Below are 23,372 nucleotides of genomic sequence, written 5' to 3'. Positions count from 1 at the left end.
TTTATACAAATTCAGTCATCATCTTAGCTTCATTGACATCAAAATATTAACAAAAAATTTGTTACATCAATACAAAAAGTATGGTAGCAATATGTTATAAATATTAAGTACAAAAAGCTTGACATCTCAAGCCATAATATAATATGTCCAAAAATAAAGTTAGCTTCCATGCCACCATTAATTCATCTATCAGTCTTCATGCAAAACCTGAAAACAAAAACCAAAACAAAATTACTATCACTGTTTATTTTATATAATATATATATATATATTATATTTGATTTATATGTATTGTCGTGAGGTTTAGGTAATGGGTTGGAACATCAACTTAATCATACATATGACATTGACCATGCACAAGATACTCACTAAAAAAAACACAGAAAAAGCAAGACATGGACACACTTTGTTATAAGACAATGTTTTGTTGTTTATGTTTATGTTTTTTTTTTTTTTTTTTTTTGGGTATTTAATCTAGACAAAAAAAAAATGATGAGATATCAAACCTAATTTGATTTGCAAACTCCCAATAATTGTTATCTTAAGTCAAGGACGTGAAAAACTATAATTTTAATTTCTAAATCAAAATCATTATGAAGCGTGCCACATGACTCAAAATCAAGTTGACATGTCATTATAACAAATTAAATCAAATATTAGGTTATATAATATATATATATAGCTTCACCAAGTCATAAACTCAATTTTAGTAAAACACTCCCTAGCTATACTATTAGGCCTCACTGAATATAATCAAATTGTCTAGATTATAATCAAATTGTCTAGCTCAGTGCTGGACAGTGAAGGCAATTGGGACATTGAAGTGCTGGAAAACTAGGTGTGCTCTTGAACCATACTAGAAATTCTCAAAATAAAATAGGCCCAGATTTGTGACCTTTACAAATGCTCCTTTTTAGGTTGGTTCCACTAGTGGTAAGTTCACTGCTGCTAACTATAAATTGCTAATCAGGACATGAGTAATGGAGATTGGAATTGGATCTAGAATTTCATCTGGCTTATTCTTAAGGGAAGGTTGCTCATATGAGACTCATAAAGAATATGGCCTCAATTGACTTGTGCTCGATGTGGATTAGCTAGTAATGACATGAATCATCTCCTCAGAGAGTGCAACTCCTCTAAATACATTTGGGTTCAAATAAAGGACACTAAATGATGGGAGGATGGATGCGGTCAGCCACTTTGTGAATGGGTTGCTGAGAATTTGAAAAATAAAACTGAGTTTTTTGGTAAAAAATGATACACTATTTTCATTGTTATCCTTTGACAGTTATGAAAAGATTGAAACAAATTTGTTTTTGAAAGCCAAATTACCCCTATTCAAATCAGTCTTAAGAACATGAAAAATTATGTCCATGAGATTGATGAGGCCTTCCAATCTATCCTCCACTCGAATCCCTCTCATCCTAGACTAATCAAATGGTTTTGTCCACCTGTAGGAAAGCTGAAATTAAATGTTGATGGCTGCTCAAAACGAATGCAAAACAGGTTCAACACTATTAAGAAATGCAAAATAGGTTCAACACTAATCAGTCTTACTTTAGGTTCAACATCACGAAAATAGGTTCAACAGCAACAATAACACTAAATCGGGTTTTCAGTAGGCTAACCCTTAACCTCAATTGCGTGTGATTGTGAATATTACATTATGTAATAGAGATACCTGCACAGGAGAACCCAACAACTCATCATCTTGACTGTCATGATCTCCTACAGACTTCCTGACTTGTTGACGTCCACTAGAGGCATTTGGAAGCTATATAACCAACACCAATACCATTTTATTAAATATGATACATAGAAATAAAAGAAAAGAAAAGAAAAGAAAAGAAAAGAAAAACAAACAAATTGCCCAAGTTATTCAGTTAGTCATTTTTACTCCACCTGTATACCACTTAGGCCACCTTGGGACCTTATGAAGTCCATCCAAGCTCTAACTTGCTCGAACTCTGCCTTCAACTTCTCAGTGACCCTTTGCTCAATCTCAACCGTCAGCCTTTGCTCGATCTCTTCAGTAACTGTTTGGCGTACTTGTTGAGTGATCTCCTCAACAGTCGATGATGAGGATGCTTGTGATGGACTGACATCTTTTTTGTACACTGCACTTCGAGGCACACCTATCCCATAAGTCTTGCAATATCCGTGTCCATCCTTTCCTACTAGGTTATGGAAAATCTTATCTTGTACCTCTTCTGTCCTGAGGGGCTCGTCTATCATTGAGAGTTGCTCATTATACTCATCCTAATATTTAAAGATATTAGTATACAAATAGCACAGTTAAAAAAAATATTAAACCAATATGCAAAGGCCCATACCAAAAATAATTTCACATCTGGATCGGTTATCATGCGTGTCTTCATGAAGACACTCATTTTGTTAGTGCTCTCTCCATCAGTCATCATCTAAAATTGCCAAACAGATAAGAGTTAGCATTTAGTTAATTTTTATATAATTGTTAATACAAATCATTACCTTATGTCGTACATCGGCAAAGGGTGTTCTCCCGGTCCTATGCACTGGACCACGCAGCTCTCGATTTTTAGAATTGCGACTAGCAATCTTCTGTAAAAGTAAAGCATTCACATTTTACGAAACTATTAATTAAATGTCATACAAGAGATACATGAATATATTTGTATACCATTGCATCTTTACTACTCCAATACTCCACCATCACCCTCCATTGTTCTGGCAAAATGTCCAAAGGCACTTTTTCATTGATATTTGGATCATTTTTAAAAGGCTTGTAGTGATTAGTCTTAGTCTTATGTTTGTGATCCTTCCATAATTTGTTACATGAGTCTATGACCACTTGCTTCAACCCTTCTGGAGCATATAACAAGTTATCCTACACAACACAAGGTAATGGAAGTAAGATTAGCAAACATTATAATTAATACAGTGGAAATAAAATAGCAAACATTATAAATGTATAAGACATTTGAAATAAAATTATTAAGCATTATAAACAAGACAAATGGAATGTACAAACAAATAAATTTATACCTGAACCTCCTTCCAAATGCCTTCCACAATATCTTCAGGTATTGAGCCCCAACTAAGATAAGTTAGAGGAACTCGGTGTGGATTGCGCACAATCTGACCCAACTGCCCCTTAAATGACCGTCCTAGTTTATTAAGTGGCTGAAACATGGCATTGAACTCTACATTTAGCTTTGCTCCTGTACCCCATTCCTTGATTCCCTTAGCACGACCACGACCATGCCTCCGCGAAGAAGGACCTGAAATAAAAAATTTATTAAAAAAAAAAAATTAATACAAAACATATCATAAGACAAAAAATATATACCGGAGTCACGTGACTCTAATACAACAGTGGGCACTAGTGATGGTTGACTTCTTTGCGGTTGTAGCTCCAATGATGGTGTCACATCTCTTGGTCGACACACAGACGTATGTGATGATTGAGAGGTTTCAATGCCATCTGAATCATATTCACGCATCTGTAATAATGCATCACCCATAGTAGCAGCAACATATTTTCTTTTTCCCATAAGTACCTGAAATTATATATTTTTGTTCGGTAAGTAAGTTATAAAATGAGATAAGAAGAATATACAGATGTACAAAAGGCATACCTCAAGAAACCTAACAAACTAGAAAACAAATAAAAGCAAAACAGCACCTGTAATGGCAAAACAACACAACAAAACCAGCAGAGCTACAGTAGTCCACCTAGCGAACCAGAACTCATATATTGATAATACAATATACAAGTACATATAAAGAAACATAAACTAATAGATTCTCAAGTTGTAATGCATTACTAATTGGATTGATAATAGAAATAATTAATACAAAAAAAGAGTACTTTCAGATCATCATACAACTACAAAAATTCATTACACATCAAATGTCTCTCCTTCTGTTCCTTCCCTCACCCAGCCCACTTCTTCATCCCGGAGCATAACATTTTCTTCCAATTGTTGATCCATATAAGGCTCAGCTTGAGGATCATTAGATTGCATACCAAATAATCCTCTTTGAGACATCTTCACAACAACATTCCAATCTGGTTCCAAAGGGTCTGGGACATACCAAACTTGCTCTGCTTGGGATGCCAAGATGAAAGGCTCATGATTTTGATGGTCATCTCGATATAACAAGTGCTTAAAGTTGACCAACTTGAATTTAAAGACATCTTCTTTCATCCCGCGAATATTGTCAATCCAATCACACTTAAACAACACATATTTTGTGTCATTACTGTACCGAACTTCGATAATGTCAATCAATCGTCCGTAATAATAAACAGCTCCCACACGAGGATTTTTGTCCTTCCGACTAGCATAACTCATTGTATTTGCCTTCAAACAAACACCACTATTTTGAGTTGTTCGATTGTTATCAATGGTGTTGATACGAAATCGACAACCATTGATAATATAGCCATTAAATCTCCTCGCCAAGTTAGTAGGACCATTTGCCAATTTATTGATTTCTTCAGAAATTGTGGCATTTGTCACTCGTAAAGTTTGGACCTATTAAAAAAAAAATCAAAATTCAATATAAATAAAAAAATGTTAATATAAATAAACACTATGTAATATAGATGATATATTTAAATATACATACATGATCCACAAACCAAGTGTGGAATGTTTGAAAATGTTCACGTTGAATTTGATGATCATCTGCACGTGGCATTTTGCTTTTGAGGAATTCAAGATGCTTGCTATGTAAATTGAAAGATATGTTAGATAATTTCCTTGTTTCATAGGGAAAGGAAGGGGAGGAGAAAGGAGAGAGGGAGGGAATAATAATAATGGATGATGCAACTTACATTATAAATGGAGCAACTGAACTTGTATTGAATAAGATATATCGATGAGCTTGTGTCCATGCATTATTGTCAAGATAAAATATAGTGCCCTCCCCAATAGCACGACCCATGTTATCACCACCATCGTAGTTCCTCACCGGTCGGTTACTTCTAGTTTCAACATCATCCAAATACCGTGCACAAAATTCCATGCACTCTTCCATCAAGTAACCTTTAGCAATTGAACCTTCTGGATAAGCTCGGTTACGCACATACTGCTTCAACGTAAGGAGAAACCTTTCAATTGGATACATCCACCTGAATTGCACTGCTCCACCAATCAAAGCTTCATCAGCTAAATGTATAGGCAAATGTTCCATTATATCAAAGAATGCAGGCGGAAATATTTTCTCAAGATGACAAAGTGTTACACTAATGCGATTTTGAATGTATTCCAAATCAGCCGCACGATTCTCCTTCGAGCACAATTGCCGAAAAAAATTGCACAATTCAATCAAGGGTTGAACCACATTCTTGGGCAAGGATTTGCGAATAGCCAATGGTATAAGTTGTTGCATCAAAATATGACTATCGTGACTCTTAAGACCTCCAATGCTTCTATCTTCTAAATGCACACGTCTTGAAATATTTGATGCATACCCATCTGGCACTTTCACTCCTTTTAGTACTTTGAGAAATATATCTTTTTCATTCTTGCTCATTGTAAATTGTGCAGGAGGTAAGTACACTTTGTTGGACCCTTTTGATTGCACATGTAGTGGTCTTCTAATATTCATCTCTTGCAAATCACGTCGAGCACTCACATTGTCTTTAGATTTTCCCACAACTCCAAGTAATGTCCACAAGACATTATCACATACATTTTTCTCTATATGCATCACATCAAGATTGTGCCGAATTAGGTTGTGCTTCCAGTACGGTAGTTCATAAAATATACTCTTCTTCTTCCAATTATGGCTTCGAGATTTGGAAGTTCCCCTCTCTCTTTGTCTCTGTTGCCTTTTCTTAAGGTCATCAATCTTGTATTGGGTCAAGATATCTTCTGAATCCAACTGATGCAATAACTCAGATCCAGACAACAATTTAGGTTTGCTTCCCCATTCTCGTTTGCCATCAAATGATACTCTATCCTTTCGAAATTTATGATTGCTAGGCAAGAACCGACGATGCCCAATGTAGGAATGCTTTTTACCATGTTTCAACCAACATGATACCTTTTTCGTGTTACAACAAGGACAAGCATATTCACCTTTGGTACTCCAACCTGATAAGTTGGCATAAGCTGGGAAATCATTAATTGTCCATAGCAAAGCTGCATGCATTTGAAACATTTGATTGGTCAATGCATCAAATGTGGCAACTCCTTCATTCCACAATTCCTTCAACTCCTCAATTAATGGTTGTAAATATACATCAATCTTGTCCCCAGGTCCTTTTGGGCCATCGATAAGTACAGACAAAATGAAAAATGGTTGCTTCATGCACATCCACGGGGGTAAGTTGTAAGGAACTAACACGACTGGCCAAGTGCTATGAACTATGTGCATTGATCTGAATGGATTGAATCCATCAGATGCTAACCCAAGTCTTACACTTCGACTATCACTAGCAAAGACGCTATTTTGTCGATCAAAATCTTTCCATGCAAGGGAGTCAGCAGGATGCCTTAACACACTATCATCAATTCGTTCCTCTTGATGCCATCTCATGAGCTTTGCCGTTTTAGATGACATAAACAATCTTTGCAACCTTGGCTTCAAAGGAAAATATCTCATTTGTTTTGCAGCTTTACGTTTACCATGTCTTTTACCATCATTCGATTTCCATCTACAACTCTTGCAAACAACACATTCATCAAGACTTGCATGATCATTTCGGAACAACATACAACTATTAGGGCATGCATCCCAAGTCTCATATGTGAAGCCCAAATCCTCAGTTACTTTCTGAGCCTCATAGTATGAACTTGGAAGTTTCACACCTTCAGGAAAAGCCTCATTCAATAACTCAAGTAGCATGTCAACAGATTTGTCTGTCCATTTATTGAGCACCTTCATATGCAAAAGTCTAACAATGAATGACAATGATGTGAATTTTTTACAGCTTGGATACAGTTCACTTTGTGCATCTTGTAGAAGTTTGAAATACTTTATAGTTTCTTCATTTGGACCTATGCAAGCCTCATTTGTACTTAGATCATCATCCTCAACATTTACATGTACATGTGGATTTCTTAGAGTATCGTTTAGCATTCCAATCATATCATCCCTAACATTTGAATCCACCAAAGTTTCCATATCCTCATTACCATGCAAAGGAACATATGATTCACCATGATTAGTCCAATTTTTATACTTCTTAAAAAAGCCATTACTGTAAAGATGATCCTTCACAACTTCTCGTGAAAAATTATAGCGATTCTCACAATTCCTACAAGGACAACTAATATATGAACCTTCAGGCCTATTAGTGTATGCAAACTTTAGGAATGTATCAATCCCATCCAAGTACTCCCTTGACATCCTAGTTCCTAAATCAATCCAACTTTTATCCATCGTCCCACTTTTCTTAACTTTGCCTGTGAAAATCACATCACATTAATTACTAAAGGTTTACAATTTAACACAGTGAGCTACAAACTACAATATATATTTATGCATTCCTAAATTATGAAGTTAGAACATGTGTATAACTACAATAAACCATTAGAAGTTATGCATAAGACTCTGCCAAGAACAAAAAATAAATCGTGAAATTAATTGGGAAATTCCTTCAGTATATATATATATATATATTTTGTAGAGCCATTTCTTGGTTTTGAACTGATTCATATATAGTAAATGGATAATCAATGAATAATGTTTCAGAGTTCATGAATGAATTTGAGATTATCACTTGTTTTTGCTTACTGCATCATCCAAGTTTGCCTTATATGCTCTCATACCTTTGTGATCTATACGGGCTTCCCTATTAGTGCCTATGTTTTGTTTGAGCTTATCAATTTTATTTTTTTTTTGGTTTAATGACAAGGGATGTCCGAAAAAATTTATGCAAATCTTAACTAATCCCCTCTCTAGTTCGGTCAAAGATAGATGATCCACGCTAGAATTAGGAAATTCATGAAAAACTTCTTCCTCGCAAATTGGCATAAGAGTTGAATTCTAAACAATTGTATAAATAGCATACTTACTTACCAACCATTCAGGACAATTATAATTTAAGATAAAATAAAATAAAATAAAATAAAAAGGCTTCCCTTAATGTTTGCGGGTATGAGGATTAAAATTTAAGACCTTAAGTCTAAGGAATAATATTTTTATCATTTGAATGGCACACAATAAATTATTTATTTATTTAACTAGCATACGCAAATTTGTATATATATATGGAGAGAGAGAGAGAGAGAGAGAGAGAGAGTATGCGTTTAACACTAGTAGGATAGGAAGTTACATTCAAGAGAGTGAGAGTGAAAGTGAGAGTGACAGAGTAGTAATTGTTTAACACTAGTAGCAAGTTATTTTCTTTGAATAAATATCTACTCACGAAGTTGAGTTCTAAGGGTTGGTGTGAAAACATTTTCCACCAGCATGAGCAATGGAGTGGACTACACTGAAAGGAACATACATATTCATATATTAAGCATGCTTGTGTCTATGTAAGTCAATATTTTCGGCTATGTTCAATAAACTTGCCTATAAGTACTTTCAATGAGGCAAATGGCCATGTTTAGGCCATATAATATATCTATCTTGTTTGGTGGGTACCCTAGTTGGTCTGCCATTTCTTCAATGACAACCACAGTTGAATCACACATATAGGACCATTTGATGGGTACAGATCATCATGACCTGATGTTCAACAATGTACATCACTATTCATGATCATCGTATACAAAACAAACATGTCTTGCATTCCGAACTCTTATCTTTTAATATTCTGATATTAAATGGGAGAATATGCACTTTTTATGCATTTTTATGATATATATTATGTATTTTTGTGATTAATGTTACGTAATTTTTTGATAAAATTATAATAATTTGTAATTAAAAAATAATATTAACATAATGACAAAATATATAATTTTATTTTTAAATAACAAATTATTATAAGAAAAAATACGTCTGGGTTATCCTTCTTAAGTCAATGATCACTGTCCTCCAACATATAAATAGAGGACCTAAGGATTTAGAGTGGAAAGAATTAAGTGGGTCAACCAAAGCATTTACTTTAAAAAATTTATAGATATATGAACCCCCAAAGCCATAGTCTACCAACCTCACAAATGCCATTTCATGAGTTAGTGAAGTAGTACTTTAGCAGAATTGTTGTTGTTAATCAAAAGTCCCTCCAGTCAAAAAGATAGGCACTGAAATTAGATATATTTCAAACCATGTCCTTGTGTTTGTTTTTTTTTTCTTAATGACTTTCTTGACCGTTCTCAAAAGCTCAGTGCAATTTTCACCATATCCTTATATTCTTACAATTTTTTTATATAAATTCTTCACCTTATGTTCTTACAATTTTTTTATATAAATTCTTCACCAGAATGATATATCATATATATGATGGTGATAGTTTTATTATTAAAGTAGTCATTTATTTTAAAATGATCAAGTTTAAATTTAACTGCATATATATATATTTTCTTATGTATGTGTAACATATATATATATATATATTTTTTTTTTCTCTCTCTCCCTCACTAATATATTTGTCTTTATATTTTAGTAGAAAAATCAATGGAGATGGAATCATGTGTCCCTCCTGGCTTTACATTTCACCCAACGGAGGAAGAACTCGTGGGATATTATCTCAAGCAAAAGATTAACTCATTGAAAATTGATTTAGATGTCATTGTTGACATTGATCTCTACAGAATTGAACCATAGGACATCCAAGGTAAATTGGCTTTCTTTTCAAATTTTTTCCTATTACTTAGACCAATTGACCAACCAAAATTACCATGTAATACTTAGGTTTGATTAAATTATGATGTGAAATACAGATAGGTGTAGATTGGGATATGAAGAACAAAGTGAGTGGATTTGAAAGACAAGGCTGTGCTTTCAAAGAATTGAAAGAACAGAATAATAGGGATGAGAAAGACCCTAGTTTGTTTGTATACACCATTAATCCCTCATACATAAACAAGCCAAATCAAACCAAACCCAAACCCATTCGGTGAAAAACAGAGAACATTTTTTGGGTACATAAACAAGCCAAATCAAACCTCATACAAAAGTATACACCATTAATCCCTCATACATAAACAGAGAACATTTTTTGGGTACAAATCAAGCCAACCCATTCGGTGAAAAACAGGGCCGAAATGGAGAACCGGCGGTGAAAGAGGGGTGGAGATGGAACACAAATCAAACCTAAATTCTTACAGAGACTGATATATATATATATACATATATATATATATATACATATATATATATAGAGAGAGAGAGAGAGAGCACTTACCCGCAAGAGGATAGTCGGTGGTGTTGGTGGAGGGGAGGAGAGTCGGTGGTGTTGGTGGAGGGGAGGAGAGTCGGTGGTGCCGGTGGAGATGGAGAATCGGCGGTGCCGGTGGAGAGGAGAATCGGCGGTGCCGGTGGAGAGGAGAAACAGCGGTGCCGGTGGAGAGTCAATGAAGAGTTTGTTTGTAGTGATAAACCAAAGATCGAATTTAGGGCAAAAGAGAAAAGAAAAAAAAAATAAAGAGGAAGGGTATATATATTAGGTTCTAAAACTATGTCGTTTCAATATTTTTCAATTACTTTTTGTGACGGCAAAGAATACCGACACAAAAGAGACCTGAAATGGCGCCAAAAAAAGGCGCGCGATGTAGTTTTTGGAGCCAAAAAAGTGGAAAAAAAATTAAATAATTTTTGTTTGCGACGGTAAATATTTGGCCAACGCAAATAAAATGTTTTTGTGACGGCATAGTCTGCCGACTCAAATAATAACACTAAGTAAATGTTTTTTGAGACGGTCCTACTTTGCCGACTCTAATAACACATTTTTGAGTCTGCAAATGTTTCTGTCACAAATAATGGGACTCAAATAGCTCATTTTCTTGTAGTGTAATGATTCTAGTTTATCCAGAAATTTTTGGAAATAATTTTTGAGCTTTCTACGAATTTATACAAATTTTTAACTAAATCTGAAACTGTGTTGAGAATAATCTGTCTTGAATCTGCCAGCATGTTACCCGAATTTTTAGATAATTTTATACTCAAAATTTCGAGATGATTTCTTCTACAAAGTTGTTGATAATGATGTCTAGTTTATCCAAAAAATTTTGAAAACAATTTTCGAGCTTTCTACGAATTTATACAAATTTTTAACTAAATCTGAACTGTGTTGAGAATAATCTGTTTTGAATCTTCCAGCATGTTACCCGAATTTTTAGATAATTTTATACTCAGAATTTTGAGATAATTTCTCTACAAAGTTGTTGATAATGATGTCTAGTTTATTCAAAAAAATTTGGAAATAATTTTTGAGCTTTCTAAGAATTTATACAAATTTCTAACTAAATCTGAAACTGTGAGACAGATTTTACCATATATTTGAAAATTTATTTAAAATTCTATACTAAGCCAAATCTGGTAATTTCTAACTAAAAGATGAAATTTGAGAAGTCTAGTTTCATGATAAATTTTTAGATTATGGGTTTGATCTATAAATTTAAGCATGGAATTAATGTAAGGAAATGTGACAAATCTGTGTCATAAACACCCTTGGAATTTGTTTAGAATTATTTATAAGTTATTTTTGGAAAATGCTTTCTGAAAAATAACCATAACATGTTTATTGAGTATCCTGTAGATTGATATGAATTTTAGAGTTGTATAAGTAATGTATTCATAATTTTATTTGCAAAATATATACTCTGAAAATTTTTCTGGACAGAATAAAACCACCACTTTAATATTATGCTAGTCTAATTTTGTAAATCAAAAATTTGTGCATGTGTGTATTTAGGGTTTAATTCTTGTATCTAAGTTATTATTTCATACCATGGTTTAAATAAATTGTTTATTTAAATTATGTACTTTTATTTAGTATTATGTGACACATGCAATATTTTATGATTGGAAATTTTAATGAGTTGGTATGACATTACTTGTGATTAAAAATTTGGAATTATTTGTGATTAAATTAATTGAAATGATTAATGGCATATACAAAATTAACAATTGACGGTTAATACCAGTTTTTCGGGGTGAGTCTTGGTTTAAAGACTGTACGAAATTAAGATTTGACGGTTAACACCGGTTGTTCAGGGTGAGCCCTGGTTTTGAGAATTCTCACGTAAATTGTGTTACGAAACTCTAAGATGGCACGAGACTTATTTGACCCCTTTTCGGTATTCGGTTTTGGAATAAGGGTGGATGTGCAGGTGGCACACAGGGAGGTTACTTACCCCTGGCAGACCGTTTTCTTGGGGCAGACCACGGATGCCACTACTTGGGTATATAACTCCGGATGTGGGCATCCCTGGTAGTTACGGTTGGTAACACTTAAATATTTGACTAAGGGAGGGTTTCAAATTAACCGTTGCCATACTTAGTGGTTGGTAAGTTAAATCTCTTTGGTGAGATTTCGAGTGTCACCTAATTTATTAAAATTACTGAAACTATTCTAATGGTTGTAATTTCTATGTATAATTATATTGTTACCTCATGTTTAGAATATTATTATTTTTCTCTTAAAAAGAATGGTAGGTTGGTTACGTTTTCTTACTGTGTTGCAAAACTCATGGCATATATTTTGTTGCCCTGGCGTTTCATGCCAGATTATGTTGAAGAAGGAACTGAGGCCGAAATTGGAGCTGCTGCCAATATCGAACCTTGGCTGACTTAGAGTCAAGATTTTGTCAGAATAAAATCCTGTTATCCCTTGTATTAGGATTAAACTATGTTGTGACGTTGTGTGTGAACTTGTAGTTTTATTTTGCCATTGGACTCTGGCTTTGTAAGAACTTAAAAGTTCCTAACTAGTAGTTAAAATTTTATCTAGCAAGTTATTGTTATTTAAATCTTATGACGTTTCAAAAAAAAAAAAATTTGGGGCGTCACATAACCATCGTGCTAACCCATTACGTTCCTTGTCTTTCTTTTTTTGCAGATTTGAACCAGCTTAAATCACAATATACTTACGCTAATCAAGACGCCCTTCGCACCGCACTTCGATACCGCCATCTGATTGGGCCGAGCTATTAAACTTCGAGCTGACCTACAGGTATAGCGAAAAGAGAAAAACTAGAGTCACTAACTTTCTCCTAGAACCTTCGCCTGAGCCAGACCCCACTCCCTTCCAGTTCAATCTAATTCCCTTGACTGAGGAACAGGAAATGGCAAAACGAAAGGCCATACGAGCTCTAATCACCGAGCAAACCTCTACCAGCCACCAAACCGAACAAGAACCATCTAGTCACCCGCACGAAACTGTGGTGGTGTTTCCAACCACCAAGGCAACAGCATCCAGGCCAAGTAAGCATGCTCGCACCTTTTCGGCCGAACCATAGCATTTGGTAGATGAGGAAGTGACTGCGCTACCAGACCTTCCGTCACTGAGCCCTGAACCTACCCGTTAAGGCGAATAAGCCCCTCTGCTTGGGCACCCTCGATAACCTTCAAAAATCGAGCTGTGTCCAATGAGGATTCAGTGGTAGCCGAGAAGGATCATTTGCTTACATTTAATCTTTCCAAGAGTGTCTGTTTGCCAGTAGACATGGATCACCACGATCCCCTGACTGAGCTTGAAGCTATCTGCTCAGCGACAAAGCCCATGGTGCTTGTAAGTTTCTTTTTTTTTTTCTCCCACCTATTCGTATCCAAGTTTTCATCTGTCTGCTCGGTTTATTCTAACCACTACTTTTCCCCTTAAGCTCTGCAAGACCGCTCGATTGGTCGTGGTTGATGTAAATGCCAAGGCAGCTAAATTGAAGGAGGCCCAGCTAAAGTTGACCGAGCTAGAATCCGAAAATATGCATCTAACCGAACTAGTTAACGCAGCGGAGACCGATAAGAAAAAAGCGCTGGCCGAGAAAAAAGATCATTACTTGCGTGAATTGGCCAAGTTGGAAAAGAAGAAGAATGCCGAGATCACTGCGCTGAAGAAGCAAATGGAAGATGCTGAGGACCGAGCCTACAAAGAAGGGGAGGCAACCTATGTCTTGTAGTGTGAGGCTGCTAAAGACATTTTCTTCAAATGTGGGTGGAAGGCTGCGGTTGTCAAGCTCGGGCAGGGACAAGACACCGAAGCCTTTCTGAATCCTCCCCCTCACTTCATACCAAGCAACATGGCGAACTACACCAACGTAGTCCAACAGAAGCTTCTCCAAGAGGGGAAGGAGGAAGAATCCCCTAATCCCAATAATACACCACCAACAATCATTGACCCCGGTCTTCAGTCTTCCCAGGCAGCTCGGGTGGATCCGCTCGGCCGACTGGTGTTAAGTACAATTGAAGGGGTGCTTGTGGCCAACATAACCCAGGAAGTCTCTGCCGAAACCGGCCTACCGAGTACCAAAACTCGGGTTGATCTAGATGCTGGCTTGGACGACTTTTTTGGCTGATATTTCTTGTTTTTTATTTTCAATGAAAAAATGTAAACGGGTTGCGAGCCCCTCCTCTTGTACTAAATTTCCAATGAATGAATCTTTTATTTGATCTTTTTATTCGGTCACCGTGCGTTTTCCCTTTAGTTAACTTTTTTATCTCCAAGCCTAACTCACCTAACTTAGCTCGGCTTTCCCCTATTCTACCCACCTTTTTTGGTCGATATAAACATCTCGGCTGGAACTACTTCAGGATCTGGATAAGAGTTGACCAGACCTGCCAACTATCTTCAGCTTAGATCCTTATCTCAACTAAAGAAAGAAAAGTGTTGGTCAAACCTGCCAACCTTCTTCAGCTTGGATCCTTATCTCGGCTGAAGAAGAGAACTAAGTGTTGGTCAAATCTGCCAACCTTCTTCAACTTGGATCTTTATCTTGGCTGAAGAAGATTACTAAGTGTTGGTCAAACTTGCCAACCTTCTTCAGCCTGTATCCTTATCTCGGCTGAAGAAGAGTACTAAGTGTTAGTCAAACCTGCCAACCTTCTTCAGCCTAGATCCTTATTTCAGCTAAAAAACAAAAAGTGTTGGTTAAACCTGCCAATCTTCTTGATTGCCTCCAGTCGGTAATAACTATGAACAACTTCTACTAAGGAAAGAATGTTACTGGAAAAAAAACTACTTGTTTTATTGCAAAAAGAAAAAATTACAAGTCTGTTTTAAGAAAAGGTTAAAAGTAAAATAGTTTGAGATTAGCAGTGTTCCATGGCTTGGGAATAGTTTTGTCGTCCATATCTTCTAAGTGATATGTCCATTTTCCTGCTAAGCCAGTCACTTTGTATGGTCCTTCCCAGTTAGGTCCTAACTTGCTATCTCCAGGTACCAAAGTATTGCCCATTACTTTGCACAGTACCCAATCTCCAATCTTAAATTGTCTTTGGTGCACTATTTTTTTGTATTTTCCGGACAATTCTTGTTGATAAGAAGCAATATGCACCAATGCCATTTCTCTTCTTTCTTCTACAAGGTTGAGTTCGAGGGCTATGGCTTCACCATTCAAGTTTGGATCAAAATTCTCGCTTCTAATAGTGGGGAGGCCCACTTCCAGTGGGATTACTACCTCCATGCCATAGGCCAATGAAAAAGGGTGTTTCTCCAGTTGATCGCCAAGATGTGGTACGGTAGGCCCATAAAACATGGGAAAGTTCCTCGGCCCACTTGTCTTTTGCTCTTTCCAACCTCTTCTTCAGACCGTTTAAGACTATTTTGTTGGAAGCCTCAGCCAGGCCATTAGTTTGGGGGTATGCCGGTATAGAGTTGTAGAATTCTATCTTGTATTCTTCGCAAAAGCCCCTAAAGATTTTATCATCAAACTGAGTACCATTGTCGGATATTAATGCCTTGGGTATGCCGAACCGAGTTATGATGTTCCGCCAAATGAATTTCTTGATGCCTTTTTCTTTTATAGATACGAGTGCTTCTGCCTCCACCTACTGTCACGACCCGAACCCGCCCCTATGGGTTAGGCCCATAACCGACTAGTAATCACGAGATAACCAATGGCCTCAAACCAAATAAGACAAAACTCATCAGAGTAAAGGGACCGAACGGAAACAAATTTAAAACTTTGTCCATAGAGCCGTGCTTATTTGCATATCATAACATTCCACATTTATATATGTTAATAACTCACAACAGAAAAGTATAGTAGCATAAGGTTCTATACAGACAGGATCATGCAAATCTGAATCATCCAAACAAAACTATACACAGACGTATACCAAAGTCCTCGCTGACATGGCGAAATACACAGAAGGCAAAAGGGTGAAGACGTGTCTCGTGCGTGAGACGCAAGGACTGACTCTTAAAAACTTTGGTTGTTACATACAGACTTCACTGAGGTTGGGTTTGGACCTCTCTTGGCTCACTTACAAACACATGAATGAGCATGAGCGAAAGCCCAGTGAATAATATCAAATACAGAATATACATTGGAACAATATACCCCAAACGGCCTTGGGCCTAGTTTATATTTCTAACTAATACACACATACAGAGACATATGTAAGTTAAGTAACTGCGATTCCAAACACCTCATACGGCCTCAGGCCCAATTCATTCGTATCATTCAAGTCAAACTGGCCTTTGGCCCATTCATTTATTCATGTCAAACTGTTATTCGTGTCAAACTATCATTTATGTCAAAACGGCCTCTGGCCCATTCATTCCTGTCAAAACGGCCTCTGGCCCATTCATTCATGTCAAAACGGCCCCTGGCCCATCCATTCGTTCTTGTCAGAACGGCCTCTGGCCCATTCATTCATTCTTGTCAAAACGACCTCTGGCCCATTCATTCATTCGTGTCAAAACAGCCTTTGGCCCATTCATGTATGTCAAAATGGCCTCTGGCCCAATCATTTGGCATAGCAACATTGTCCACCAATCGAATCAACGAATCTTATAAAACTTATATGGACATAAGTAATTGGACAATAACATATTTCAAATATCTTTGTAAACATATTACTCACAGTGATCGGCTAATTGATTTGTCCTGGAGCTTGACCCTACACATCACATAACACATATGGGTCACAACCGATTCAATCCGTTCTTAATTCACATATTCCTCTTTAGGCTTAATTCTTATTCTTCTAACTCATTTACAATGCTCAATGTATGCCTAAGAGTACTTAGAAGTGAAAAGGAACAGAAAAACGGAACACAGAATACATTTTCAAAATTTTAGAAAACAGGGTCCCCGCTCAAGCGTGGACTTCCCCGCTCGAGCGGACCCATGAGGTCAGCAAAAGTATTGGATGCATCAAATTTACGCTCGAGTGTGAAGTCTGGCGCTCGAGCTAAAGGTCTGGCTACATAGCTCCCCGTTCAAGCGTGAACTTCCCTGCTCGAGCGAACACTATGTCAGCAAAAAAGTTCTGGGAGCACGTATTCCTCGCTCAAGCGACGCCTTCCACGCTCGAGCAGACGTCATAAATTATGGGTTTTCCAGAACTGTTCTTGAGCTTCAAATACACAACCAAGCTGGTATTTCTTGCATTTCACGGCCCATATTTCTCATATACATATACCAACATGATATAGACACCAAATTACAACATATTGAAGCTCAATTCCAATGGATCAATCACATGCAAACCCAAATTATACCAAACTTACTTCCAATACATTAAATTCATGCATTTAAACTTCATATCTTCATCAATCATGCATGCATGTCAAATTTTGACTTCATTTATGTTACAAATGGTACAAATGATGCTCCAAATCATGAAGCTACACAAAATTACTCATGCATGTAAGGTTTGATGCTTCATTCTTCATATTTAACATGCTACATGCTAGAACACCCAAAATTGTAACAATTATGCACATGCATGTTCATTTTAACTTCAAATTCAGCTCAATCTTAGCAATGAGCTACTATACCACTTGATTTCACAAAATTACATACTCAATTCATAAATCAAGAATTGATTACTCACCTAGGAGCTTCAAACACTCAATGTTCTTTGAGTTTTAACTTCCAATTTCACAATCTTGAATCAAAATGCATAACTCCTCCTCCTCTCTCTCTAGAACCGACCCTCTCTCTCCCTCTCTAGAGAAATCTCAGCCCAAATGGATAAAAGAGAGGAATTGAGTGCATTGTGCCCTTTTATGTAAGTCCCACTAGTCAAAATTATTAATATTAAATAATTGGGCACTTAATTAATCGTTCTGAATCTAATTATTTTGATCCGAAACAATTTTCAATTAAATTTCACCGTAGGCTCTAAAAATTATGCCAATCACAATGGTGCAATTAATTTCGGTTTTTACGGCTGATAAGGCTTTCAATTTAAATTCCAAAGTAGGTAATCAACAGATATTCCTACGGTGAACAAATAGAAATTCAAAACCACATATTTTCACATAATGGCACACAAAATCATATCAAACACATAATCACATTCATAATAAGGACCAATTAGCTAAATACAGAACAAGGTTATCACACCTACTTTGTGAAATAGTCCGTTCCTGCGAGAAAGAACTTTCTGTTGGCGGATGCAGTTGGAAGCGGTCCTACTATATCCAAGCCCCACATTGCAAAGGGCCACGTGCTAGTTAATGGTAGAAGCTCTCTGGCTGGTTAATGTATTTGGTGTGCGAACTTCTGACATTTCTCGCACTTCTTAACATATTTCTCTAAATCTGCTTGCATGTATGGCCACCAATACCCTTGTGAAATTGCCCGGTAAGCCAGTGACCTTCCCCCTTGGTGGCTTCCATAAACGCCTTTGTGTATTTCGAACAAAAATGCCTCTACCTTGTTGGGAGACACACTTCAAGTAAGGTCCTGTGAAGGACTTTTTGTACAATGCTAGTGATAGAGAGAGCCAAAATCGCTGTGACTTTGCTCGAATTTTGTTGGCCTTTTTCTTTTCTTCAGGTAAGTTGCCATATTTTAGAAATATTATGATGGGGTCTATCTAGGAAGGGCCTAGCTTGGTATAACACGCTTCGGCTGCTTCAGGTTCTTCAATACTTGGTCCGGGTAGGAAGTCAATCAACAATGGGTGTAGGATAGATGTATTTGCCATTGACGCAAAATAGGACAGCTTTTCTACTTTACTATTTTCCTCTTGGCTGATTTGCTCTATTTGGACTACTTCAAACTTCATGATCTCCTTTCTGACCAAGTCTTGGTACTTAGCCATCCTTTCATCCTTTGCTCTCGTAGTCGCTTGAAATCTGGTTGACCACCAGCTGGGAGTCACTGTATACCATCAGCTTGGTGGCCTTCATGCGAAGTGCTTTTTTTAAGCCTACTAATAATGCTTCATACTCTGCCTCCTTGTTGGATGCTGGGAAGCCAAGGTTGATTGCCTGTTCAATTGTTAGGCCATCTAGTGAGATAAGAACTATGCCAAGTCCTGCACCGTGCCTGTTAGATGCTTTATCCATAAGGAGTTTCCACATCTCTCCGACGAATAACTTCCAGTAAGTGAGGGGTCTGATGATGTCCTGGGATTAGGGGTGTTGCCAATGCCTTCATCCAGTTTAATGTCTGTCGTTGCGATTTGATCCCTACTGTCTGACTGTCTCAAGACTCTACTTTTGGGTGAGTCCTTGCTGGCAGTGTTGTGGTTTGTTCCATCTTCCTTCTCCTTAAGCCTGAATGGCTTGCTATGCCGTTGGGCGTCCTGCTTTGGGGGCTGCGCAATTCCTGCGATACTTTCCCTCATTCTTTCGGTTGCCCCAGTCAAGTCGATCAGGCAAACATGATGGCTTCCTGGCGTGAACTTGGCCACAAAGTTTGCCAAAGCTTGGGCCTTTATTGCAGTTCTTGGTTGAAAATTAATGTCGAACTACCCCAACTCCACTACCCATTTCAAGATTCGTTCAGAAAAATCCGCCCTCTCAAACAAGACTTTTAAAGGGAAAGCCATTAAGACAATCACGGTGTGGGCATAGAAATAGTGCGACAACTTTTTTGAAGCCATCATCAAAGCTAAGGCCAGCTTTTTCAACGGCAGGTACCTTGTTTTAGCACCTAGTAATATCTTGTTAACATAGAAGATAGACAGATGTTGTATTCCCTCCGCTCTGACCAACACTGCGCTAATTGCATGTTGGGAAACTGCTAAGTACATAAAGAGCTCTTTTCCTGGTACTGGGGTTACTAACAACGAAGGAGAGATCATGTAGTCTTTCAAGCTTTCCAGGGCACAGTCGCACTCATCATCCCACTCAAACTTGGTCTTTAGCAATTGGAAGAATGGTTGACACCTGTCTGACGACCGACTTATGAACTGGTTGAGCGAGTTTGCACTCTTCCAAATGACGTTGCTTTACTACCTGAAAACACAAACGTGAGTTAGCCGGCAGGTGTGTGCCGAGAACCTCTTCGATGCCTAAGTCAGCAAATAGATAATAGACAAAAGACAAAAACTCTGTGTATTCTGGAGTAAGAATTGTGATACCTGTACATAGGTCCTGTACGAGCTTTTATAGATTCCGCGTGCATAACAATGCAGGTGGAACGATGCATAACAATGCAAGCGAATCAGTGCATGACAATGCAGGAGGAATGGGTGCATAACAATACAAGTGAAGTGTGCATGACAACGCAAGTAAAGAGGTGCATGACATTGCAAGTAACGTGCGTGATTGCGTAGGTTAAAGAGGTGTGCAAGACAATGCAATATAGGTACACAAGACAGTGCGATGTAAATTAAATGCACGAAACAGTGCGATACAATGCACTAACAAGTACAGGTAAGGTGCGCAAGATAGCGCGATACAATGCACTAACAAGTGCAGGTAAGATGCACAAGAAAGCGCGAACAATGCAATGCACTAACAAGTGCAGGTAATGTGCGCAAGACAGTGCGAGTGAGGTGCACAAAAGAAGTGCGATAAAATGTATTTTCTATGCGAGTATGGGAGCATTTTCTATGCAACATGGAAAGCATATTCTATGCAATATTGAAGACATATTCTATGCATGAGACAAGCATATATGCGGAATCGAAAGCAAGCATATTCTATGCATGAATCATAACGATGCGCGGCACGCATGTAACAAAAGTGTATATGAAAGTGCACATCCTATGCAATAGAAGGGCATCAAACATGTACTTCGGTGCCTCCAATTTGCCTCTCAGAGAACTTTGCAACACACTCAGCTTGAAAAGGGCACACCCTGTTCATCTTGGCAAGAGATGACATCTGCATCTGAAGACCACATGTGCTGCTTGGATTGCCATTCTAACTTGAAGCAGGCTTACACTTGAGGTAGAGGCGCACTCATACTTTGGTAGCATTAACAAGGCCTGAGGAGGTGCATCCAAACTACAATCATGGAATTTGAAACAAACTCAGATGCTCCAATTTTTCCTCTTTTATTTTGCTTTGTAGTATGGAACCTATATAGCTTCAGATAGGTCCTGGTTTTACTGTTCTCACATGACCTGGGTTGAACCCTGCGGCTTTTATGAAAGAACAAATCTTGTTTTGCACAAATGTGGAGACTGGCACAACACTCTGAGCACAAAACGATTCATTTTTGAAATTGAGAATGAGTTCTCGACCGGGTATTGAGCCTACAACTGACCACAGCCAAAACGACTCAAAAATGGAAGACAAAGGTAAAATAACCTAAACACAACGACACACGCTCGGAACGACTCAAAACAAGATTTGAGACAAACAATACAAAAGACACGACATACAGACGTGCACAGGGAGCCTGTTTCTTCGGGTATTGTTTCCTACCCTTTCTCATTTGTGATTCTCACATCACTCAGCCCTCAAGCTCTGTTTTTCTGAAAAAGCACTTTTCTCACTTTTCCTCTCATCGCACATCTCTCTATTATTCAATCTCTCATTTTTAATCCCTCCCCTAGGTAGTTGATGAATAAACAAGAAGTCGCGGGTTCTTACCCTTGGTATTCTACCAGACTCTCATTCTTGTTCACAACAGTGAGTTTCTCCCACAGAGAGGCTGTGCTACAACTGGGTGTGTAGCAAATCTGCTGCTGACATCGGTTGATGATGCTCTGCCAGGGAGTTTGGACGTAATCAAATCTGTCCATATGAGGGAGTTGAATATCTTGATCCATTCTAGCTCGTGCTTCGCACTTGGCTTAATACCTCGTTGTTTGGAGGATGTGAGAGCTTTCTGCCCTTTTGCGGTTAGCTTCAGTGGTGCCCTTTCTGGCAAACAAGGTACCTTTCTTGGCAAGTATGGTGCCCAGTCTGGCAAATGCATTGTCAACGGGGAAAAGACAGAACACCTAACTGAACTGTGCCCCTAGTTCATCATTTTGACCATTTTTTTGTTTTGATTTTCTACTAAAACAATTTTGACCAAAATGAGAGTTAGGTTAACATGCTTGTTCAATTTTCTAATCTAAAATCATGCAAGCCAGGCTATGAGCACTGAAAATTTTCCTTTTTTGGGTCCAAGAAATGGTCCAGTTTTGGAAAAGTAGAATAATTTTCGAGAGAATTAGTCAAACTCAGTAAAAATTCTCAAAACTATTTTTGCAAACGGCCACTGCTCAACAAGCACGGAACTTACTCTCGAGATGCACAACCTCGGATCCATAACAATGGAAAATTGCCTCTTGCTTGAACGACACTACATGGCAATGGAAAGTTGCCCCTTGTTTGAATGGCGTCGCGGCGCATTGGCAACGGAAAGTTGCCCCTTGCATGGATGGCACCGTAGTGCATTGTAATCAATCCTTATAGCGATGGTCACAACTAAACTCTCGGATACAGAGAAGGCGAGGATGATCAGAATCATTACATGGACATAATCGTTTTTAGAAGTGTTTATGGCTGGACTTCAGGATGAAGTTGCCTACATATCCCAAAGATGGGAATCAAGCCTTACGTAGTTCGGGGTTTAGGTTCCCTCGTGTATTGACCCTCACCTTTTACGCTCTAACTTTTGCCAAGGCCGCCCTTTCGGGTTTTCAACCTTGCGAGCTTTGTTTTTCTTTTTCTTTTTTTCAATTCTTTTCATTTTTTCATTTTTTTTTCATTTTTTTTTCATCTTTTCTTTTTCATTCTTTGCGTTTTATTTCTTTTTTTCTTTATTTTGTTCTTTTTCTTCTTTTTCTTCTTTTTTCCTTGCTCTAACTTTTTCCTGGGTCACCCTTTCGGATTTTCGGCCCAGCGAGCCTCTCAAGGGTAAAAGTGTAGCTTTGTCCATGTCGAATGGTTTTGAGATCCTGAAGTCATCTGAATCTAGGAGAATGGCCGCTATTTGCTGACGATGCAGGAGTCCATCTAATGGGGGGATGAATTTGCCCCTAGTGTTGTGGATAGGAACTCGGTTGTCCTTCAGCAATGTCTTCTTCTTTCCTCCTTTCTGGGGTTTGGCATTCTTGCTGATCTTCATTGATTTGTGGAATGATCCATCTTTGGCTTTTCAAGCACAATCTGGCATCTTTTGCCCCTAGTTCAAGGG

The 23,372-nt window shown here is 37.7% G+C and overlaps 1 protein-coding gene across 2 annotated transcripts; it reads right to left on the bottom strand.

The window, feature by feature from the left end:
- LOC114312063 (uncharacterized) lies at positions 1-10,782 on the bottom strand. Of its 2 annotated transcripts, XM_082883123.1 has the most exons (9): positions 10,295-10,761; positions 3,329-3,539; positions 3,025-3,260; positions 2,660-2,866; positions 2,491-2,580; positions 2,334-2,420; positions 1,903-2,259; positions 1,682-1,774; positions 1-207 (listed from the first exon to the last, which is right to left on the bottom strand). In XM_082883123.1, the coding sequence occupies exons 2-9, from the start codon at positions 3,531-3,533 to the stop codon at positions 190-192; spliced, it is 1,293 nt and encodes a 430-aa protein (XP_082739249.1). In that variant the 5' UTR covers positions 3,534-3,539; positions 10,295-10,761; the 3' UTR covers positions 1-189. The 2 variants fall into 2 exon arrangements, with proteins under 2 accessions (XP_082739249.1, XP_082739248.1); XM_082883122.1 differs by lacking the exons at positions 1-207; positions 1,682-1,774; positions 1,903-2,259; ... (3 more) ...; positions 3,025-3,260; positions 3,329-3,539 and adding an exon at positions 3,627-7,400 and having other exon boundaries at positions 10,295-10,782.
- Positions 10,783-23,372: the final 12,590 nt, after the last annotated feature.

This window comes from Camellia sinensis, chromosome 8 (genome assembly GCF_055761805.1).
Source record: "Camellia sinensis isolate YWXY chromosome 8, ASM5576180v1, whole genome shotgun sequence".
Classification (NCBI taxonomy): Eukaryota; Viridiplantae; Streptophyta; class Magnoliopsida; order Ericales; family Theaceae; genus Camellia; species Camellia sinensis.
This window is presented reverse-complemented; position numbering and strand designations above follow the sequence as displayed.

Coding starts and splice junctions, on each gene's coding strand:
- LOC114312063 (XM_082883122.1), bottom strand. CDS start 7,377: ATGGATAAAAGTTGGATTGATTTAGGAACTAGGATGTCAAGGGAGTAC.